General features: G+C 40.4%; 2 protein-coding genes across 2 annotated transcripts in view; one reads left to right on the top strand and one right to left on the bottom strand.

Moving 5' to 3' along the window:
• Positions 1 to 14,197, top strand: part of cftr (CF transmembrane conductance regulator) — a 40,694-nt gene extending 26,497 nt beyond the window's left edge. The window contains exons 19-27 of the mRNA XM_062390413.1: positions 97 to 247; positions 3,201 to 3,428; positions 4,086 to 4,186; positions 6,397 to 6,627; positions 8,342 to 8,497; positions 8,958 to 9,047; positions 9,419 to 9,591; positions 10,738 to 10,843; positions 11,737 to 14,197. Coding sequence (XP_062246397.1) covers positions 97 to 247; positions 3,201 to 3,428; positions 4,086 to 4,186; positions 6,397 to 6,627; positions 8,342 to 8,497; positions 8,958 to 9,047; positions 9,419 to 9,591; positions 10,738 to 10,843; positions 11,737 to 11,952 — 1,452 coding nt within the window. The 3' untranslated portion in view covers positions 11,953 to 14,197. The remainder of the gene's footprint in view (positions 1 to 96; positions 248 to 3,200; positions 3,429 to 4,085; positions 4,187 to 6,396; positions 6,628 to 8,341; positions 8,498 to 8,957; positions 9,048 to 9,418; positions 9,592 to 10,737; positions 10,844 to 11,736) is intronic.
• Positions 14,198 to 15,622: 1,425 nt separating this feature from the next.
• The window catches only part of cttnbp2 (cortactin binding protein 2), an 82,302-nt gene continuing 77,276 nt past the window's right edge, over positions 15,623 to 20,648 (bottom strand). Inside the window, exons 18-23 of the mRNA XM_062390040.1 lie at positions 20,105 to 20,346; positions 19,807 to 19,998; positions 18,935 to 18,986; positions 18,579 to 18,678; positions 17,899 to 17,997; positions 15,623 to 16,846 (exon numbers count right to left, since the gene is read on the bottom strand). Coding sequence (XP_062246024.1) covers positions 16,505 to 16,846; positions 17,899 to 17,997; positions 18,579 to 18,678; positions 18,935 to 18,986; positions 19,807 to 19,998; positions 20,105 to 20,346 — 1,027 coding nt within the window. The 3' untranslated portion in view covers positions 15,623 to 16,504. The remainder of the gene's footprint in view (positions 16,847 to 17,898; positions 17,998 to 18,578; positions 18,679 to 18,934; positions 18,987 to 19,806; positions 19,999 to 20,104; positions 20,347 to 20,648) is intronic.

Raw genomic sequence — 20,648 nt, 5'->3', positions numbered from 1 at the left:
TGTAAAACAACATAACTGACTTGTACATACACACTCAGATTTATTTATTCTGTTTAACTCAACATCTAATTATTCTCTTTTTTCCTCTCACGCCAGCTGACATTGATTGTTACGGGTGCCATCTTCACTGTCTCCATCATGCGGCCGTACATCTTCATTGCTGCTATTCCTTTGGCTGCTATTTTTGTTGTTCTCAGGAAGTACTTTCTACGAACTGGACAGCAACTCAAACTACTGGAAGCTGAAGGTGAGATTGAGGGCCCTGTGTCAGTGTGTGTGGATTTTATATATTTGTGCTGTGTTTTTGTCTGTAGTGTAACCAAGTAGAGCATTGTCTCTTAGCCGAGTTTGTATATCCTGAATAGCTTTAGTGTAGTCCAGTTCTTGTTCAAGAAAGGACAAGCAGAGAAAATGCTATTTTGCATCATGACATTGCATTAGGACTTCAGAGTTAGGAGGCTGTTTTTCTAATACAAACAGCAATCCACACAAAATGTAGATAAAAAATGTATTCCAAACAAATATTCTCAATATTTGTTATTCCAAACAAATATTCTCGAATGGAGGTTGGAATATATATTGTTTATAAAATAAAATTGTTATGCCTGTAAATAGACAATCAAATTAATTTGCTTATGGGATTGAGAGCTAAGGAAGACAACATGAAGAGAAGGATCAGCAAAAGCCGAAATAATGAACTGTCAAATATTCAGGAAGAGTAAAAGTGAAAACAAGATAGGAAGACCAATAGAGCGAACAAAGGAAGTGATGCGGGGAGGGCATTCACCACAGTCATCATAACTGGCAATAAGCGGGCAGAGCTGGTGGATGGCCCCGGGCCAAGGAGGCAGAGGTCAAGCTGAAGAACAAAAACATGACAGAGGAAGAGCTTTAGGAGAGTATTGATGGACGCCCTCAGAGGGGGGTGAGCATTAAACTCAGTTATCTTCAAGCAGACCTAGAGAAATGAGTTTTAATAAGCATGTGTCACAGAAATGGTTAGACTGCTGATGATGTTTTACATTAATTCAATTTACCAAAATCAGTGGATCTTGTTCGTTCCATTGAATCTGGAGATCTTGTAAGATCTTATAAATGATTAATCTTTCCTGCATTGAGTTTACAATGTTTTTCTACGTTTTGTAAATCAGCAGGATTACTCAAAAATCACACTGATTTCCATTAAATTTTGTTTGGGGGTTAATCACAACACAAGGAAGAACCCCTTCGATTTTGAAGCGGATTTGGATAATCAGGCAGATCTTAGGTTTTATTTTGCCCTCTTTAACTTGATGAGTTAAGACATTAGCCTTTGTGGAGGTACCTGCTCTCAGAGTGCTTCTCTAGTTTTATACTTAGGCCAATATGATTGTGAAATTACATTGTGAAAACCCCTACAGTCTCTAAAATGTCTTACTACAAGTCTACACCTAACCTCTTTGATTGTATGGTGAACAAAGCCTGGTCCAAGGCAAAGTATGATTTCTGTGGTCCTGTTTAATGTTAGAGGTGAGGTGTTGAATGAGATTAGAATACGGTTGATTATTACATTGATTACTCATGCTAACATAGTATATATACTTTAGAGCACAATGTGTGTTGATATTTATTTCAGTTAGATTTAAGATTCAGTTCAGAAAAACAGCCCACAAGCAAAAGCAAGTTTATAAAGTCAGAAGATGAGAAAACAGGTCACCAGACCCCTGCTGAACATGCCGCTGTTTTTTTGGGGACTTCCCTGCTCTGCTCTCAGCTCTGTCAGTGAGTGTTTGTTTGGGTGGTGATGGCAAGGTTTTTCCGGAGCAGCTGAGAGCACGTCGGGGTCAGAGAAATGAGCCGAGCAGGGATTTCCTCCTACCCCATCCTGGTGTCGCTCCCTCTTGTGTGATATGCGGCATGTTAGACAAAATACAGTGGAAATTATGGGTATTAGTCACTCAAGTATTTATTAGAAGGTTCTGTTTACATTAGTCAAAGTACCGTGTTGATGTCTATCTAAACAGGATAGTGTATAAAGAAAAGGTTTGAAAAGGAAGTGGCTTGAAAAACAGATAGCATGCAATTGAAAACCGTGCTGTTTAAAATGTGTTAGAAGGAAGGTAAAATAATTTTAAAATGTAGTATATTGAACTATGTACTCACTGTACAAGTGATCTTCTTCACATTTTGAAATTTTTAACATGTGGCAGTGGACTGTCCCATCAATATGAATACAAAAACTGAAATGTTGAGGTTCCTCTATGATCAAGGTAGACTCGCTTACCAAAAGATATCCCTTTTTGTAACAACTGTTACACACAACAGAGTATTAGGGCCATATTCAAGAAAATAATTAAAGAAGAATTAAGAATAAAATTCCAAATTTTTTACGAGAAAAAGTTACAATGTTGCAAGAATAAAATTGTAATTTGAGAAGAAAGTCATTCAGTTACAAGGATAAAGTAAAATTCTCCTTCTGGACCGAAAAATCTTGATCCAAAATTATTTTCCAAGATTAAGCATTTTATTTGTGAAACCTATACTTAAATAAAACACCATACCTCATTTCTACGCAGGCGACTGATCACTCAAATAACCACATTGTGTCTGTAAAACTAGAATATGTCAAATTTGTGTTGATGCCAAGAGCCCGCTGAGTTCAATGTTTAATATAGCAGTAGGTGATGAAATTCAGAGGATTATATGATCTCAAACCATATTATTCTAAATTCCGGTAGCTTAAAGTAGGTGGCTTTGATTTGATGTCCACTCTCTTCCCTGGAAATGTTGATGTGTTTCTTGCTTATTGAGCCTCAGCTCCAAGTCTCTTCAGTAGTAACATGTTTCACCATCAAATCTTTATTTTCTGTCATGCCTCATCTGTCTTCCTCCTTATCTCATGATTGATTAAGCAAAATCATCCTAATTGGTTAACTGTAATTTCCATCTGACGCTGGTTGCCTGTTGAAGCAATGAAACATGTTTTCTGTACTGAAATGCTTTGCCTCTCTAACCCTAACCCTAACCCTTTTTTCCCCTTCATCAAACACGACTCATTAGCTCTAATCTGAGCCACTTGTTCTTTCTTACTTCAGCTGTTTCATTGCTAAAACCAGCTAAACAGATTTTCACTCTGCAGTAAGCAAAATAAGATCCTTTTCAAACGGCATGAATTGAAACCTTGCTGTCTTTTAAAATATGCCTCTTCTCCTCTCCTGCAGCTCGTAGCCCCATCTTCTCCCACCTCATCATCTCACTGAAGGGTTTATGGACAATTCGTGCATTTGGGCGTCAGACCTACTTCGAAATGCTTTTCCACAAGGCGCTGAACACCCACACAGCCACCTGGTTCCACTACCTGTCAACGTTGCGATGGTTCCTTTTCCGCTGCGACATGATCTTTGTCCTGTTTTTCAGTGCGGCGGCTTTCATCGCTGTGGGAACCAACCGTAAGTGATTGGATGACTTGGGATAGATAGATGGTTAATTTAGATTCTCAGGTGAAAAACGAATTGTTTAATACCTTAAGTGCAGCTGAAGTTTCCTGTTAAGTGTGAGTCTAAAACAGAAAGTATCTGCACGGACCAGGAAGACTACAATGAAAGCATGAGATCTCATTGGTCCCCTTTTGAAACACAAGTAGCTATGTGAAAAACAACATATCAAAAACATGTGTAATGATAACGCGTTAAATAATAGACTTGCGGTATGAACTAGTGTCGCCCTGCTGGAAATGAGAGAGGGAACATCTTGAAATTCCTTTAAGCTAGTTAGTAAACACCTCATTATTTCCACTGGGCCTATCGAGTGAAGAAGCGTCAGTGTGTTGGAATGCCACCGGATAAAATGTCATGTACAAAAGGAAGCATGTGTTTGTTGAATTAAATGAATGGGAAGCACAAGTACACATGCACACACTGACCGTGTTGTTGCGTCATAGCCTGTGTTTGTGTTGAAAGCAGATTAAAGGGTCATTTCACGGCTCATTAGGTTCCAATAGAGCCAGTAGCAGAGCTGCAATACCTGAGTGCTGCAATGACATCAGGGAGAACCGCTTCGAATGGACAGAATAAATGACCTTGTGTGCGTGTGTGTTCACTCTGCAGAGGACAAACCCGGGGAGATTGGCATTGTTGTGGCTCTGGCGATGCTCATCCTGGGGACTTTCCAATGGGCTGTCATCACCAGCATCACTGTAGATGGACTGGTATGTGCACATACACGAACACACAGCTGTCAGTGTTTGCATCAGGGAAGTAAGACCAGACTTGCATTAAAATACCACACAACCAATGGCCAGTCAAGAGTGTATCAAGCGTTACAAACACACAGATTAGAGGGGGTTTTGCTGAACATGTATGGGTTGGGTTTTTTAACACCTGGATCTGCACATCTGGTTCAACCTTCTCAGAGTTTCCCGCACCCCTCCACTTTCACCAGCACAGTAAGTTGTTGAAGTTAATATGCAGGTCAAACTGTGTTTTGTACGTTAGTGCCAGAAACATCCTACTCTCTGGATGATTGGCCATCCTCCTGTTAGAGCATCCTGTGGTCTACACTGGAGTTAGGAGAGCAGTTGCTGCACATCCTGCAAGCCTCACTTTTCAGACAACATCACAACCTTCGTCTTTTGGAACGCATATACAGAGAACCATTTATCTTATGGCTTCACACTAAACATGTACTGTTCATTTTAATGGAAACGCAGTTTAGAATTTGGTGAGATTGGGAAACGCTATATGTTCAATATTAAAAACTTCAATCAAATAGGTGAGTAGTGGTCTGTAGCAGCGGCAGCTGGGAATAATCAGCGTAAGGGACATTGTTGATCATGACAACGAGAACTGATTCTCACGTTAGGAGCTCTGCATACTGGGTCAAGCTTCAATGAACTTTGAATAAACAGGTCTTTTGTAACGCAGCCGTGGCTCTGCAGACTAAGTCCAGTGGTCGGGCCTTACTTGCCACTGCTCAATCACTACAGGTTCCGTTTACAGTTTCAGAAAACTGCAAGCTAGATTACCACAGACCAAGAAAACAGCCCAATCCAAACAGGCAGAGTTAGAACATCAGCTGCCCTAGTTCCTACTGCTTGGCATGTCATGTGTGGGTTGTCCTTCGGGATGTCTACCCTCATCAATGCTGCTAGAGACTTTGATTATTGATGATGTTGTCCTGCACGTGGCATCTATTGCACTTCTGTCCGTCCTGGGAGAGGGATCCCTCATATGTGGCTCTCTCTGAGGTTTCTACATATTTTTACCCTGTTAAAAGGTTTTTTTGTAGTTTTTCCTTACTCTTGCTGAGGGTTAAGGACAGAGGATGTCACACCCTGTTAAAGCCCTATGAGATGAATTGTAATTTGTGAATATGGGCTATACAAATAAAATTTGATTGATTGATTGAGTTCCCCCTGTGTTGGGGAAAAATAGATTTTGGACCAACGTGTCCATAAAATGAATGTAGAGACACATAGTTACAGGGTTGGGCTTTGGTCATATGACATTGCGACTCACTACATTTATTCCGGAAGGGTTGTAGAAGGTGAAATGAAGGATGATTTGCAGGTACCTCAGCAGTCATCACTCTGTATGAAGACCATGTTTGGTTCTTTTAAACCTGTTTGTGCCCATCCAGTGGTTGTTTTCCCCGCAACTTTCATTAGTGGAGCTGACAGAGCAGAACATTTTGTTCAGCATGTACACACAAACACACATGCACACACACTTACCGTTGGCACTTTTCGAAGTAAGCTTAGAAAGTTGTTAGAATGACAACATTTCCAGTGATGGTAAGAGTAGCTACTAAAATATAAACAAAGGATTGTTTGATTTATGAAGAAGTAAAACATTTCATGATCCCCAAAAAAAGTTTGTAGTTGTTAGATATTGCTGATATCACAGTGATAATGGCTATTTTGAGCTATATAGCTCTTTAGTCATTATCAAGCAATTTTTTGGGGGGATGTTATACATAAATTAACCGGACATGGGTTATTTAATACACTGTAAAACGTTTTTGATTTTGTTTGATGCAATATTTCTGTAAAAATAGAGATCTACTATCTTGTGTGGGATGGAAACAACAAACAAACACCTTTTTTTTTAACCCATATTTATAAATCACAGACTGTCCCATAGGGCTTAACTATCTTTACAAGGTGCAACATCCTCTGTCTGTAACCCTACCCTGATAAAAAAACTACCAAAATAAACTCTTAACAGTGGGAAAAAATGCAGAAACCTCAGGGAGAATCAAAAGTGAGGGATCCCTCTCGCAGGAAGTACAATAGATGAAGTGATCTACAGATATATTGGAGCCGAAAAATTCCCGATGCTGAACGTGATGTTAATTTGTACCTGCACTGGACACGTCCCAGTCAACCAAAGTAATCACTGTCTCTCCACCTCCTCCCAGATGCGTTCAGTGGATCGGGTATTCAAATTCATCGACCTGCCATCAGAGGAGCCGATGCCCGGAAAGTCTAGTGGCAAAGGAGGCCCAGATCTCATCATCGACAACCCTCATGCTCAAGACTGCTGGCCCAACCGTGGCCGGATGGACGTCAAGGGCCTCACCGCCAAATACACAGAGGCTGGACGTTCCATTCTCAGTGACATCTCCTTCTCTGTGGAGGGGGGGCAGAGCGTAAGTCCTGAGTGATGGCTGTGTGTGTATGTGGGTAGGGGGGTGTATGTAACCGGATTTTAATGAATCTTGGCAGAGTGACGCATGTTAACTCTGCTTTAATGGATTTTCAATAATCAAAGCACTGTTTGTCCCCAGAGGGGCACTGCAATTAAAGGGTCATAGCAAGGTTGTTGAGCGGTCATAGAGGTAACTGGTATTATTTTTGAAACACTTTGTATTTGTTGAAATCCTCTTCACATCTTAATAACCGTTTATAAATTAGGTTGTCTGGATAAAAAGAGAATGTCCTTGGTCCTCACAGGACGGTTTTATACATGGGCAATAATTTTTTTCAGACCCAATGAAATGATTGGTCAGCCTCACTGTCTGTCACTAACCGACCTGCCTGCCTGCCCTTGCTCCCACAGCAGTGTCTTCAATAAGTCAGCGTCTAGCAGTTGTCAGCCAACACACATTCATGTCTGCTGCTATTAAATGCTGACATACTCAAGCAGTGACTTGTTTAAAGCTGTTATAATGAATATTTTTTACTAACAGTGGACATGTCCTTTTTTGTGATAAGCCAAGAAATAATTCTATCCAGTTCTTTAGTGATTCACCAACTTGCAGCTGAATGGATTGGTTTTCATGCTGCCGTCTCACTGTGTCAACGTGTCATATCTAGTTGCTAAATTCAGTAACAAACCGATTATCCCGCTGTTATCAACAAATAGGCAAAACTGCGGTACACTCCTTTCTTCATGAAAATTGATCAGTCATGAAAACTGAGCTATTCTTTTTCAACCAAAGTGACCAAAAGTTATTTTGTTTATTTTTATGCATTAATATATAAATGTACAAAATGACATTTCCTGGGGCCAACAGTCCAGATCCCATCCTCAAACATGATACCGACAAAGCAATCAAATGACAAATAATCAAGACCCTGAGGGAGATGTGTTTTTAGACTGATGATATTATTTTATTATCTACAGCAGCAGGCTTTTGCTTCTATTTTTTCAAATGTATATATGACCTCATATCTCTAATATCTTCCTTACAGATTTCAAACTCCTTGAAATTTAAATTACACCAGTAGAGCTATTGAACAAATACATAAGTCAGATACAACATTGTTGTTTTACGCAACTGTGTTTACTAGATTCATACCAGTGCAGTTGTCCTCTTCCACGTTCTTTCCAAAAAAACAACAATGACCACTTTGAACGATGCCACTAAATGAAAATGTTTTTTAAGTTGTGGCAGTTTGTTGTAACATTCAGTCAAAACAATATACATTGTGTAATATCAGCCTGCTCTCGCTCTCTTGGCAGTAATGGGTCAGTATCAGCTTGTCATAATGCATCCTGAAGGAGAGCAGAGCTCAGTTAGTGTCTGTGTTTAAACCTCATTCCATTAGCTGCTCTATGCCTCCTGACTAATGAGCTAATTGTTGTCACAAGGCTGCAGTAAAGAGGAGGGAAGTCTTTCAAGGCAGCTGTTCATTTTGCTGTGTCATGAGTATACTTGTATCGTATATACTGTATGTATGTGTATATGCAGTATATCGTTTTTTGTAGGTGTGCATACTCATAAAGTAGATGCAATCACTTGAGGACACCTAATACGTAAAACTGTGAATTAATGACACGGGGTAATTAAGTGAAAAGCTGTGAACTCATTCCCATGATGAGCAGGTTGAAATCTTTCTGTTGTTGTTGTGTGTCTGTAGATGGGTCTGCTGGGTCGAACCGGTTCAGGGAAGAGCACCTTGCTGTCCGCTCTGCTGCGTCTCGCCTCCACTGATGGAGAAATCTCTATTGATGGTGTCTCCTGGAGCTCCGTCTCCCTGCAAACCTGGAGGAAGGCCTTCGGAGTGGTGCCCCAGGTATGTTGGTCAAACCGATAAGCCTACAGAGAAAATGTAGTCAGATAATACATTTGTACCAGGGAGGAAATTCAGGATACAATTAAGTCTGAGGGAGAGATGGTGTCTTCAAAAGCTTTTTGTTATTGAATCTGTATCCTTTTACATTAAACTGGACTGATCTTTTAAGATGGGTACAATTTCACTCATGAGAAGCTGCGAGAAATCACACTTTTAAGTATTTTTATTTTAGTTGAATAATATGTTAAATCTTTCCCCACAAGCCTTTCCTTATTGAAAAACGACATTTTCTAACAAAACGACAGTTTGGGTTTTTTGACATACAGTTGAAATATAGTTTGTATATCAAATTTTGAAATATTTCAGACAAAAAATAGCTGTATGAAACCAGGCCTCCTCTATAATCCAAATTGCAGACTGTTTATTATTTATTCATTTTGTCTGTGGTTTTGTTGAACAGAAAGTTTTTATTCTGACTGGAACTTTCCGGATGAACCTGGACCCTCACGAACGTTACAGTGATGAGGAGCTGTGGAGGGTGGCTGAGGAGGTGAGTCGCTGTTTGGGAAACTATTGGTGAATTTGCCTGTTCTGTGTTTTCATTATCTTGCCTCTGAGATATCAGGGAAATCAGAGGCAGAAGGCTTTAATACTGTATAGGTTATTGTTTTTATTTTTCTGCAGGAGTTGTTATTGAATTCAATTTTTTTTTTTTTATATGGAGATCAGAAAAATGGTACTAAATATAAATATAAAATTGAAATCACAACATAATGGTAGCAAGTATCCATTAAGAAACCGTTCTGGAAGCTGAAGATCTCTGGTTTGATGCCTCTATCAAAGGAAACCATCATTTGTGAATGAGCTTGACCTCAGGACACAATAATATTCAGTCAAATGAATTGTCATGTTTGTCCTCAGGTGGGTCTGAAGACAGTGATCGAGCAGTTTCCAGACAAGCTGGACTTTCAGCTTGAGGATGGAGGAAACGTGTTGAGCAATGGGCACAAACAGCTGATGTGTCTTGCACGCTCCATCCTTAGCAAGGCCCGCATCCTGCTGCTGGACGAGCCCTCCGCCTACCTCGACCCCATGTCAGTACCAACACAAACATTACAACCGTTTGTGTGTGTCCGTGTGTGCACTAGTTTTGTCACCTCATTGTCCAGCATATCCACTGACGTGCCATGATGTCTGTTTGAGACACTGGTCAAATCCAATAGTGAAATCGATGTTCTGCAACTTTTAGTGGGATGAAGCTTCCAAACTTTAAAGCTCAGTTTGTTTGTTTTTTCAATTTAAAATGGGAAATAAGAAAAATGATCCAGTTCAAGGAGAGGGGAGACATTTGGATGAGCTTGTTTGTGACCTTTAATAATCCCAATAACATTGTTTTTATATTAAGGAAATATTTGATCTATACACCAATATATTAGATTGAAAGCATACCTATGTTGTGTTGACAGTTTAATCAGAAATACAGCCCAAACATGAACTACGTTTGACAATGTAGACATGAAAAAATGTGTCAAGACAGTTTCAGCTACGTGAGGATTCACTTATACGCTGTAGATCTCTTTCATGTCACTAGTGCCATCAAATCAAATTAGGGCATTTTAATCTGAAACACATTGTCTCTATGATATTTGACCTCCCTGTGTCTCACACTGTACAGAAAAGCACACGGAGGAAGAGCCAGATATCACAGAGGCAGGATGACAATGTGTTCGAAGCTCTGCTCTCAGATTAAAATGCTCTGATTCAATCTGAAGACTAGTCACATGAGGAAGTTGTACCGCTTTGACACATAGTGAGAGGCAGAAGAAGCTTTGAATCATAAAGAATCATTTTTTTACTGCACACCAAAGCCCCTGAAAGTGTTCGAGGATTTTGTTGTGTATTTGTGTGTCATTTCCTTTGTGTTTGTAGCATCCTGTGAAGTGATATCGCAGTGAGCATCAGTCAGCCACATCAAGCATGTGCAGTGTTCCTGTCACTACATGTGGTGGCAATCTTAGTGCTTACAGTACCTCTGAACCTCTGTATGTGTAACCATACGTGCAGAGGGGGGGTCATGATAGTAAATGAAGCTTGCAATGAGCAATCAAGTTTAACCTGAGGCCAGCACTGCCTGCTCTTTCATGTCTTCTAAGATAATGTGTGTTAGCAGTGGAGAGAGACGGCCTTTGGTAATGACGATGGAGATGTTGACGATTGTGTGTCTGTGTGTGTTTGAGCAGAACATTACAGGTCCTGAGGAAGACGCTGAGGCAGGCGTTCTCAGGCTGCACCGTCATCCTATCAGAGCACAGAGTGGAGCCGCTGCTCGAATGCCAATCATTCCTGGTGAGTTTTGGAAATCAATTTATCAGCTTCAACTCTCTGTTAACGTCAAACAACTTGTTCATCTGAAGTTTTCATGATGATTTTAGCACCAATCGTGAGCTGAAGAGACAGTCAGCCTGCTGTGCCTTGCTATGATAAACCTTTTTAAATGACTTTTGATCGACAGGCTCGTCAGACTTCTGTCACATGGGTTAGGAGTGGAGAACACAACATCGATAATCTGTTCCAAGCGTTGGGGACCCTGTTGTCTTTGCTAACAGCTGTTGTGCAGTTCAATTCTGCTCTTATTTTTTGGGAGAATTTCCTCTTCTTGATGGAAGCCAAGCTCTTTCTGCAGCTCACAACCAAAAGCGTCCTGTTTACAATGGCACGCGCTCACCATTCTCAAATGAAAACATAGTATGTAGCCTTTAGCCCAATTCATGCTTTAGCTTTGAAGCTATGCCGTAGCATACGCAGAGCCAAGGCCACGCAGATAAGTCAAGAGCTGTGAATTCTTTTGTTGCAGTTCTTTGAAAGTAACAATCATCATAGTAAACAGAGAAGCCAGAAAATGTGTAAATTAGCACACCAGAAACCAGAGCCCCCTTGCTTTTTGGTGGTATAATTGCAGCGCGACTCAAACACACCAACACACGACTATGAATGCTCAGCCCTGTGAGTAGGCTACGTGCGCACCTACATTGTAGCTACGATGCAGAAGCATGAATCAGTCTGTAGGAGTCTCTGTAGCATAGGTGAATAATGTGCATACTGTAGATATATAGTGTAGATCCACACTTTGGATTGATACAAAATATATTGACTGAAGTGTGACTGTAGAGTAGTGAAAACACAGAATGAGAACAGCAGATGAACATTTAACCAAATTGTCATTTCATCTGTCCGTCCAGATGATCGAGGGCAGCTCCATGAAAGCCTACGACTCCCTCCAGAAGCTTCTGAACGAAACGAGCCACATGAAACAGGCCATGAGCCCCGCCGACCGGCTCCGCCTCTTCCCAACGCTTCACCGCCTCAACTCCAGCAAGAGGGCCGCGCCGCAGACCGCCAAGATCTCGTCCCTGCCGGAGGAAGCTGAGGATGAGGTCCAGGACACACGTCTCTAACCGGCCAGACACACAAATACACACAATGGCATGAACATAAATGAGTTGTATCCAGTGTTTTGATCCAGTTGAGTCAAATTAACAAATGGTTAAATTGTCTTTATTCCCCAAATGCTTGAAAACACTGATACATACTCATGATGGGAAAAATAACCCAGATAGAAGCTCAATTTATTTAGAGTGATATAAAAAATGTAATGTGTAGAAGAATTGATGAAAGTCCAATTCTGTCCACGGTCGATCAAACATACCATGGATGAAATTAACTAATTTATAAAAATTAACTTAAATACTACTGTCCCGGAATGAGGGTAATTTATTGACATAATTCTACATTGATACAAGTGGTAGAAGAGATTTTTTGCACACATATAGAATAAGTCTGAATGTTTGTATGGGAACAACTTTGTGTATAAATTTGAAATTCTCCCTGAATATGAATCAGGTCTATTACAGATTACAGAAATAAACCTTTTAATGATAGACGTCTCTAATAGTTGTGTGCTATGTTGACTGTTGATCAACATGATACAACAGCAGTATAAAAACAAGTGGTATGACAGCTGGTATAGAAGCTGTTGGTGTGAGTCTGCCACTAAAATGAGAAACATAAACCAGCTTTAGTATGTGCTGCAGGGAGAAGATTTTAATCACCAACGCATGGATAAAGATAAAATCCTCCATGTAAAAGAGAGCTCCAGGGAAAAACAAAATGGCTAACAGTTGTGTACAAATTATACAATAAGCCCATAATAACACCATACAAATGTGTGGCCTCAGTCTGACCAATTGGACACTCTGTTGTAGAACTAGTTGGAGGGCTTTGCAGGTTTCAGTCCAACAGGTGCCTTCAGGTGGACGACAGTATGTAGGACTCCCCCCACATTAAAATCATTCTCTAGTGTTCAGTCTGGGCTCAAAACACAATGTGCTTTGAAAAGGCATCAACTGCATCACAGGTTTTTTTTTTTGCATTATTGATTCAAAAACATGTTCATTGGTTTGAAAATTCTAAGAAACCAGTTTCAGCCTCAGTAGAAGTCTGGTGTCTTGAGTGAGGGTGTGATCACATCTTTGCTTCTCTCCAATGTACAATTACATGAGAAACCTCATACACACCGAATCCAACTAGCTTGATGTAGCCAACAAGAAATAAATACATTTATTGGTAGCCAGTGCAATTTTGGCCTTTATCCACACACGAGTGATAAGCTGCTTTAATTCCTCTTTGCACCGCAGATACGCCTCCATTCTTACCCTGTGTGCCAGAGCAGGTTTTCACCTGGTGTATATGTGTGTGTACAGAATAACCCAACAACACAGCTATTTACCAAACTTGTGGGGATATTTCTTTGGAGAGTATATCCGAATGATAACATTTGAGATGATTTGGGATTTTAAGTCACGATCAACAAATTTGCTCTGAAATAAAAAAAACTCCAGATATTTCTGAAATATTTGATTAGATTAAAGCTGAGTGAGTATGAGACTTGTGCCGTGGCTTCATGTGTATTGTCTGTATATTATGGATTACAATACACAGCTTGGTATCTTTGATCAGTCTGACGCCACAGTAGCTTCACTGCTATGAACACACGCACACAGTGACGCTACTGACGAGTGATGATTCAGAAACCCTTATTTTTCTATCTGTATGCACTTTAGAGACACAGAGGTACTCATCAGCTTTCAACAGTCAAATGATTCAATGTTGTTTAACTCTTATCGACTGTAAATGTCAAATTATTTCCTTTGATAACATATGCTTGTTGCTTCTTACTCTAATCTTTTTGCCTCTTTAAGTTGATGAATTAGGGGGAAGTCAGTAATTCATCCCAAAAAATCGAAATGCAATAAAGTATCTTTTTTTTCTTCAGAGCCATTGCTGTACAAACTTTTTTTTCCAGTTTTTAGGGATCTTTTTTTTTTTTCCTGTTGTGTCTGATGCTTCCCTCTGAAACAGGAAACCCTTCTACTCCTGCGTCATTCTATTTTCTTCTTTGGTTGAGGGAAGACAGTGTTGCGCCTTTCATACTGAATAATAGTTTTGTATTGCAGTGATGCAGAAAATGCAGGTACCGCGGAGAAATGTCTTGATGTGTTAACTGTGACATTGAAGATTTTTTACAGTGTAAATTAAGAACAAAGCTGTTTCTTACACATAGGAAAAGGACAAAGATGTCCAAAAAATGTATAAATATATTTGTTCAATCAACTATATTTCCAGTAAAACTATAGATTTTGAGATTTGACTTGTGTTGTCCTTTTTTCAATCACTTTGAGGGGAAAACTGTTGAATTTCTGTGTCTAGTTAACAAGCTGGATGTAAACTAGTGATTCCTTCATAAATCATTTTCTTTAACAGGCTACATGTCCAAAAATACGCAGACAACTTAACAGATGTGGTAGTCGAACAAGTCTTTCTAAAACTGACCCACACCAAAGTGCGTGCGTCTACATACATTTCACATATGTTCGAAACCTTTTTCTACGTTTTGTTGACATCCCAGAAATGAAGCTAAAGTTTTTCCACATTATGAACTCTACCATCTTGTGCAGATGGCGTCGGTGCCAGTGTCGGCGCAGGAGAGATCAGGGTTATCAGCAATCATGACATGTCCCCCCTCTATTTAAATAATTAAATAACAAATTCAACCAAAACTTAACAGGAAGTTGTAGCCTTGATTGACATCAGTATGATAAGAACAATTAATTTGACATGTAGATTGACTTTTTAGTTTGGTCCAGGTCCCATCCACTTACATATGAGTATATGCCCTTTACTGCAGCCAGCCACCAGGGGGAATCCAAAGCTTTGGCTTCACGTCAATGGCGCCGTCATGTGTTCTATGTGTATTAAGTCTGTGGTGTGCGGTCCTTTATTTGAAATAACTACCTACCTAGTGTCTCCCATAATGCATTGCAGTCACAACAGATTAGACAGTATACGAAGTCCATACTACAAAATCCATTTACCCAATGTTGCTTTATTTGAATGTTTCCAGCCGTGAGTGGCTCCTTCATTTCCTTGTGAACTACATCGTGGAATAGTAGTTTATAACAAACACACACACACACAGTCAGGAGTTTATATATCTGTTCCTGTGTACCACTCTGCATCCTCAAAACTAGCTTGGATTACAGCTAACATTTGCACAAGGGTATTTTCTCCGTCACATCACCTCACAGCTGAATGCAGAACAGAATTCTAACCTGAATAACAAACAGTAATAAAAACACAAAAGCTGAGCATTCGGGCGATGATACGTTAGGGTGTAAAAACAGCTTCATTAACAGGGACTAAGAACTATGGAGTCCCCAAAGAAAATCCGGATTTTGTACAGACACAATAAATGTCTTCATTTGTGAGCCCTGTGTTTTAATAAAACAATAGAACAGAATAAGTCCGATGGGGATTTTTAACAATGCCGTTTCAATTCTTTAAACCTCAAACAGCTGTCGAACAGATCCAAATCATTGGTGGACTAAAATCTCTCCTGTACATATATATAGCTATTTATATATAAACAATGTCCGCTTAAAATAAAACTAATCTTTAAAAATAAACACATACAAAGAAGAACACAGGGGTAATGGAAGGCAGAAGAGAGTGAATTACAGTGTAGGGCTCAGCTGGGGTTAAATTGAACGTGACTCAGGGGAAGCGATGGGCATTTCAAATATTTATTATGGCTTACAGTTGACAGAGGACATCCTGTGTTTATACAGTTCTATTACTTATTGCCACATCCCCTTCACTTTGAAACAAGTAAAGGATTCAGAACCAGACTCATCTTACAAACACTATGTACAAGTTAGTTTGTTTTTTTTCCAGCAGTTTTACTTTAAGGTTTCTGTCACTGTACAAGCGTCATACCACATACACCAATCTATAGAGCATTTAAACATACTAATTCTTATTTACAAATATATTTGGTAAAACCCTGATTAATTTCAACAGTATTTCAATCAACCTTGCAACTATTTAAAGATAAAACACTTGAATATCTCAAAATACTTAATAGCAAAAAAATAAACAAAAAAAAGAACTGCTCGTCTCAGCCTTTGATCCAAAGACCCTTCTCTTTTAAAAGTAACACCTATAAATATGTTCACTTACTCTCCCATGGCCTTAAAACAGAGAGGTACAGTATTTCAATTTAAGTTCACAAAAATACTGTGCAATGACTGTTCTGAGGCAGTTTCCACCAGCCAAATAATTTAATTCTTAAATCCTTACGCTGTTACTGAATAATATCCCATAATATGCAGGTTGATACACTGGTATAAGGCAACAGTAAAGTAACTTGCTGCATTACCTTCTGTTGTTTATTTCGCCCACGTAAATTCTTACCAAACCCTCGGACGATCAAATACTTCAAATACTGTAATAGAATAAAACTATGGTCCCCAAGTACACAACTGTAGTACAGTGTAACAAGTACAGCTAACAAGTACAAATACTAAAAGTCAAAAGTCGTCAGGTACCTAGTCTTTACATTATGGAGGGAGATCACAGCGGAATCATGGGTAGGGAAGGAGGGAGGAGTGTCTACTTGTTGTTTTCATGCAGGTCTCTGTGGAGGATCCAGATGTCCTCGTGTGATCGGTTGTTGTCGTTGATGTTGTTGCGGTAGTAGTTGTTGTTGCTGCTGCTGCTGCTGTCGGGTGAAACCTGCTTTGTTCTGCTGCTGCTGTTGGTTGTTCTGCTGCGGCTGGGAGGCGTCTGGGTTCGGATGGGGCTGCTGTTGCTGCTTCCGCTGTTATTATTGCTGCTGATGGACGCTCGTGCTTGCTGCCCCCTGCTGCTGGGGACGGGGAGCTGCGATTTGGCGCGGGGGCCTGAGCGCCGGTCGCTGCTCTGGACGGGTGCCTGGCCGGAGCTGTGGCCAGACTGCAGGAGGAAATGGAGAGTTTGGTGAGTTCCAGCTATCTCTGTCAGTTTAGTGTTCGTCTCAGGTAAATCCATTTATAAAACATTGTTGGTTTATCCTAGAATATGGGCTATACGCCTAGTTATTGTATTGCCTTTGTACTTTTACTCTGAAATATACCTTTTTGTGTTGATTATTACTTCAAGATGTTGATCATCCTGAGTGGGTTGAGTTGTGACCACTGTTGGTGTGTGTCACAAACATACTCAGCCAATTGGTGCGAGTATGTGTGTATCCATATTTTGGACCAGACCAAGATCAACTGGGATCAGAATATCTCTGTGAATTAATTATTTTTCATTGCAACTAGACATTATAAAAAATGTATTTGACTTTTTTCAGTTTGGTCCCTGTCCACTCTGCCAACATGGAGAAGGTGGATTCTATGACCTATCCTGTAGCCAGCCACTAGGGGGCGATTAAGACACTTTGGTTTTCACTTTTGAGGAGCAGTCACGTCCTCCACCTTTGTATTCAGTCAATATGCTGTGTTTGCCTTCCAGGAAAGAGACCAACTTGACAACAACTCTGATTCAAACAATATGCAAATAATTCATAGTTTCAACTGACAGTATTTTACAAGCTGAGTCCAACATCAAAACAATGAGCTAAAAGAGACGTAAAGCTCCTTTCAGCTACTGTTTATTAAGCAATGACACATTGTACAACAGAACAGTCCAAACTTCAAATACTGCGCAATTATGTGTGAGGTCACTGCAAACAAACTGGAGACCCATGATTTAAAGTAGTCATGTGCTGAGTCAGGTCCCTCACTGGAGTAAATATATTAGGATAAACAGGATAAATACATGGTGCTTTTTTTAATAGCAAAAAAAAGAACCCGAAGAAAAGAACTGAAATGCAGCACATTGGTTTAATATCTAATTAAATGTGAACTTTTTGATTGGGTCTAACTATATTCTTTCCGTTTTATATTTGTGTTTTCAGTGAAGAATTAAGTGTCGTAATAATGGTGTATGGCCATTTCCCCCTACCCCCCCACCCCCCTTACCGTCTGCGGTTGATGCTGGACGGCTGTTTCCTGTTCTGCCTTGTGGGGGGATGACACCTCACTGGGAGAACTGGAGAACAGGATCAGGTCGTCTTTGGTCTGAGAGATGAACAGAGTGAGTGTTAAGCAGCAGGTAAAGCCTGGACTGAAGATGAAGAGTCTGGCTGTCTTCTGAGTTTTCTGTTGGTTTACACACGGAGAGGGCTGACGTTACGTGACGTCAGTTACAGAGTCAGGGTCATGCAGCTGAAGGTCTGAGATGAGGGGATGTCCAACTTCCCCCTCGGTTTGGGCTGAAGTGGATATTCAGTAAATGTCCCTGCGCTCGCACTCGTATCCCGTGTGTGTGTAGATTTCCTGCGCTTCAGCTCTGCTCATGCTGTGCCTGTGCATGTGTGAAGCATTCTCCTGTTTTTCTTCTGATGTGCTCAGTGGGGCTACCTTTCCAAATATATATGTCTTCAAAGGTTGATTGTTATACCGATAGAGACAAAACTACAAAAAAATTACATTTTGGGGTTGAAAGGATCAAAAACTGTTCAGGTTAGGTCTAGGGCTAGGATTAGGCATTTAGTTTGGATGGTTAGGGTAAGGGGCAAGGGAATTTATTATGCCAATGTCCTCACTAAGATAGCTGTACATACGTGTGTGTGCGTGCGTGTGTGCGTGCGTGCGTGTACCTTGCTGATGTCTGGCTCGGACTTGCTGGAGCACATGGTCTGCAGCTCTCTGATCAGATCAGTCTCATCATCAGAGAAGACAGACAGACCGACCTGTTCCCTGAAAATACACACACACTCTATTAAATTATATTTAGTAACAGTTATTTCGTCACGCTTCATTAGATAATGCTCATTAAAACAATATGTTTGTTTATGCTGTTTGTTTATTTGACTGGAACAGACTCACACGTTTGATTGGTTAGACAAGTCTGCCCTCTGCTGGCTCACTTATTGTGTTACACTCCGCCAACTACCACAGCGACTACTGCTGCTGTTGCTGCATTTCTATCAGAATACATAAATAAAATACAAACCTCTGGCCTTTGCCTATGGCGATGAAGCTGACGTCAGTGTTGGACAGTGAACCTGCAATCAAAGAAATAAGCCGCTTTAATTTAGTTTATTGCATCACAATGTGGCCATTTGGAAGAGGCCATCTCTAAGTCCTGTATTGTTGCACAGGTGTTACAGTAGGCAGCCATAGATTATGCAGTAGAGCTTGTATAAGGGAACAGAGTAAACTTGGCAAGTGCTTTCTATACCTATATAGTATATTTAAAAGCAAGTTCTTACTTTCACTAAATTAGAAAAGTTACTTTTACTTGAGTCCTTTTTTTGAAACCATTTATTTTACTTTTACTTAAGTGAAATGTTTAGGTACTTCCCTCACCACTGGATCTACTTATTTAAGGTGTTATTTAAACCTGCATTACGAGACGTTATCATTGTTAAACAAAAAGCTTATTTTTCACCTAAGGTCTTTCTAATGATTATTAGTATCATTATCATATCTTCACTGTTAATGCTGCACTTCGTTACGGTGTTTGGGAATTGACTTCAGTTTGTGTATCAGAACATTTCATCACATTTTAATATACCATGATAGTTCTGGTCCCTATAGTTGTGATAAAACATTTCAACCGTTTCATCTCTACTGTCTTTTACTGGTTTGATCTTCAATACTGTATTTTATAAGCTTATAATTCTAGCAAGATGTGATGTCATTTTTAAAGTCACAAGTAATATCTGTCAGATAAATGAAGTAATCTGATGTAGTGGAGTAGAAGTATAAAGTAGAATAATATGAAGAAGTACAAATACTTGAACCTAATTACAGTATTTTTTTATCCTAACCCCTGAGCCTTGACGCAGCTTGTTAGCACTGCAGGCGGAGCCACCATCTTACCTTCTCTGAAGGAACCGCCACAGCTCCAGTTTAAGATGGGGCCTCCCTTCTTGCGTGGGCTGGTGTTGGACCTTCTCAACTTGCTGCCGTCCCGTCCCTTTCTTCCTCCTCCACCACCGCTTCCTTTAAAGGAGCCGATGGTGGTCAGAGGGAGGGTCCCACCCCGAAACTCCAGCAGGTATCTGTCAATTTCTGAGGATGATGAAGGAAAGAAATGCACATCACTATCTTTTCCTTTCCCCCCAGTCAGCTCTCTCTTTTGAGTTGATGAACACGTGAATGACTGCTCCACACCCACCGTGTCGAGGCAGAGGGCAACCCAGGAGAACAGCTTTGTTGACCACGATGCTAAGAGCGGCTTTCACCACTGCATGCTGCCCGGCAGTCAGCCCACAGTTGCTAGGAGACGGTCGCTTCGACACTGGTGAGGAAGAGGAGGTAGTGGAGGAGGAGGCGGAGGGACGCTTGGCTGTTACCCGGGAGATGACGGCTTCTTCCACGCGGGGGACGACCACGGCATTCCAGAGCCGAGCCAGCCACCTATAAACACACAGACACACTCGCAGTCAGACTGAGTGTCCTGAGTGGTTCTCACTTGACACAGGTTGTGTTACGCTGCATTCAATGTCATAGAGAAACACAGTATTCTTAGATGGTGAGCTGAGCTGAAATTACGCTTCTTAATTCACTTTTGTAGAAGTTTGTTACCAGGTGAAATCAAGCCACAAACTTTTGCTCCTGTAAAATGAGGTGACTGTTTTGTGTTTTCAACTTGATATTCTCTGTGGTGAATTTACAGTCATTCTGCCAACAGTCTAAATTAACAATTACAAGATGGAGGC

The sequence above is a fragment of the Platichthys flesus genome, chromosome 6 (genome assembly GCF_949316205.1).
Source record: "Platichthys flesus chromosome 6, fPlaFle2.1, whole genome shotgun sequence".
NCBI lineage: Eukaryota > Metazoa > Chordata > Actinopteri > Pleuronectiformes > Pleuronectidae > Platichthys > Platichthys flesus.
Note: the sequence above shows the minus strand (reverse complement) of the source record. Positions and strands in the feature narration are given on the sequence as shown.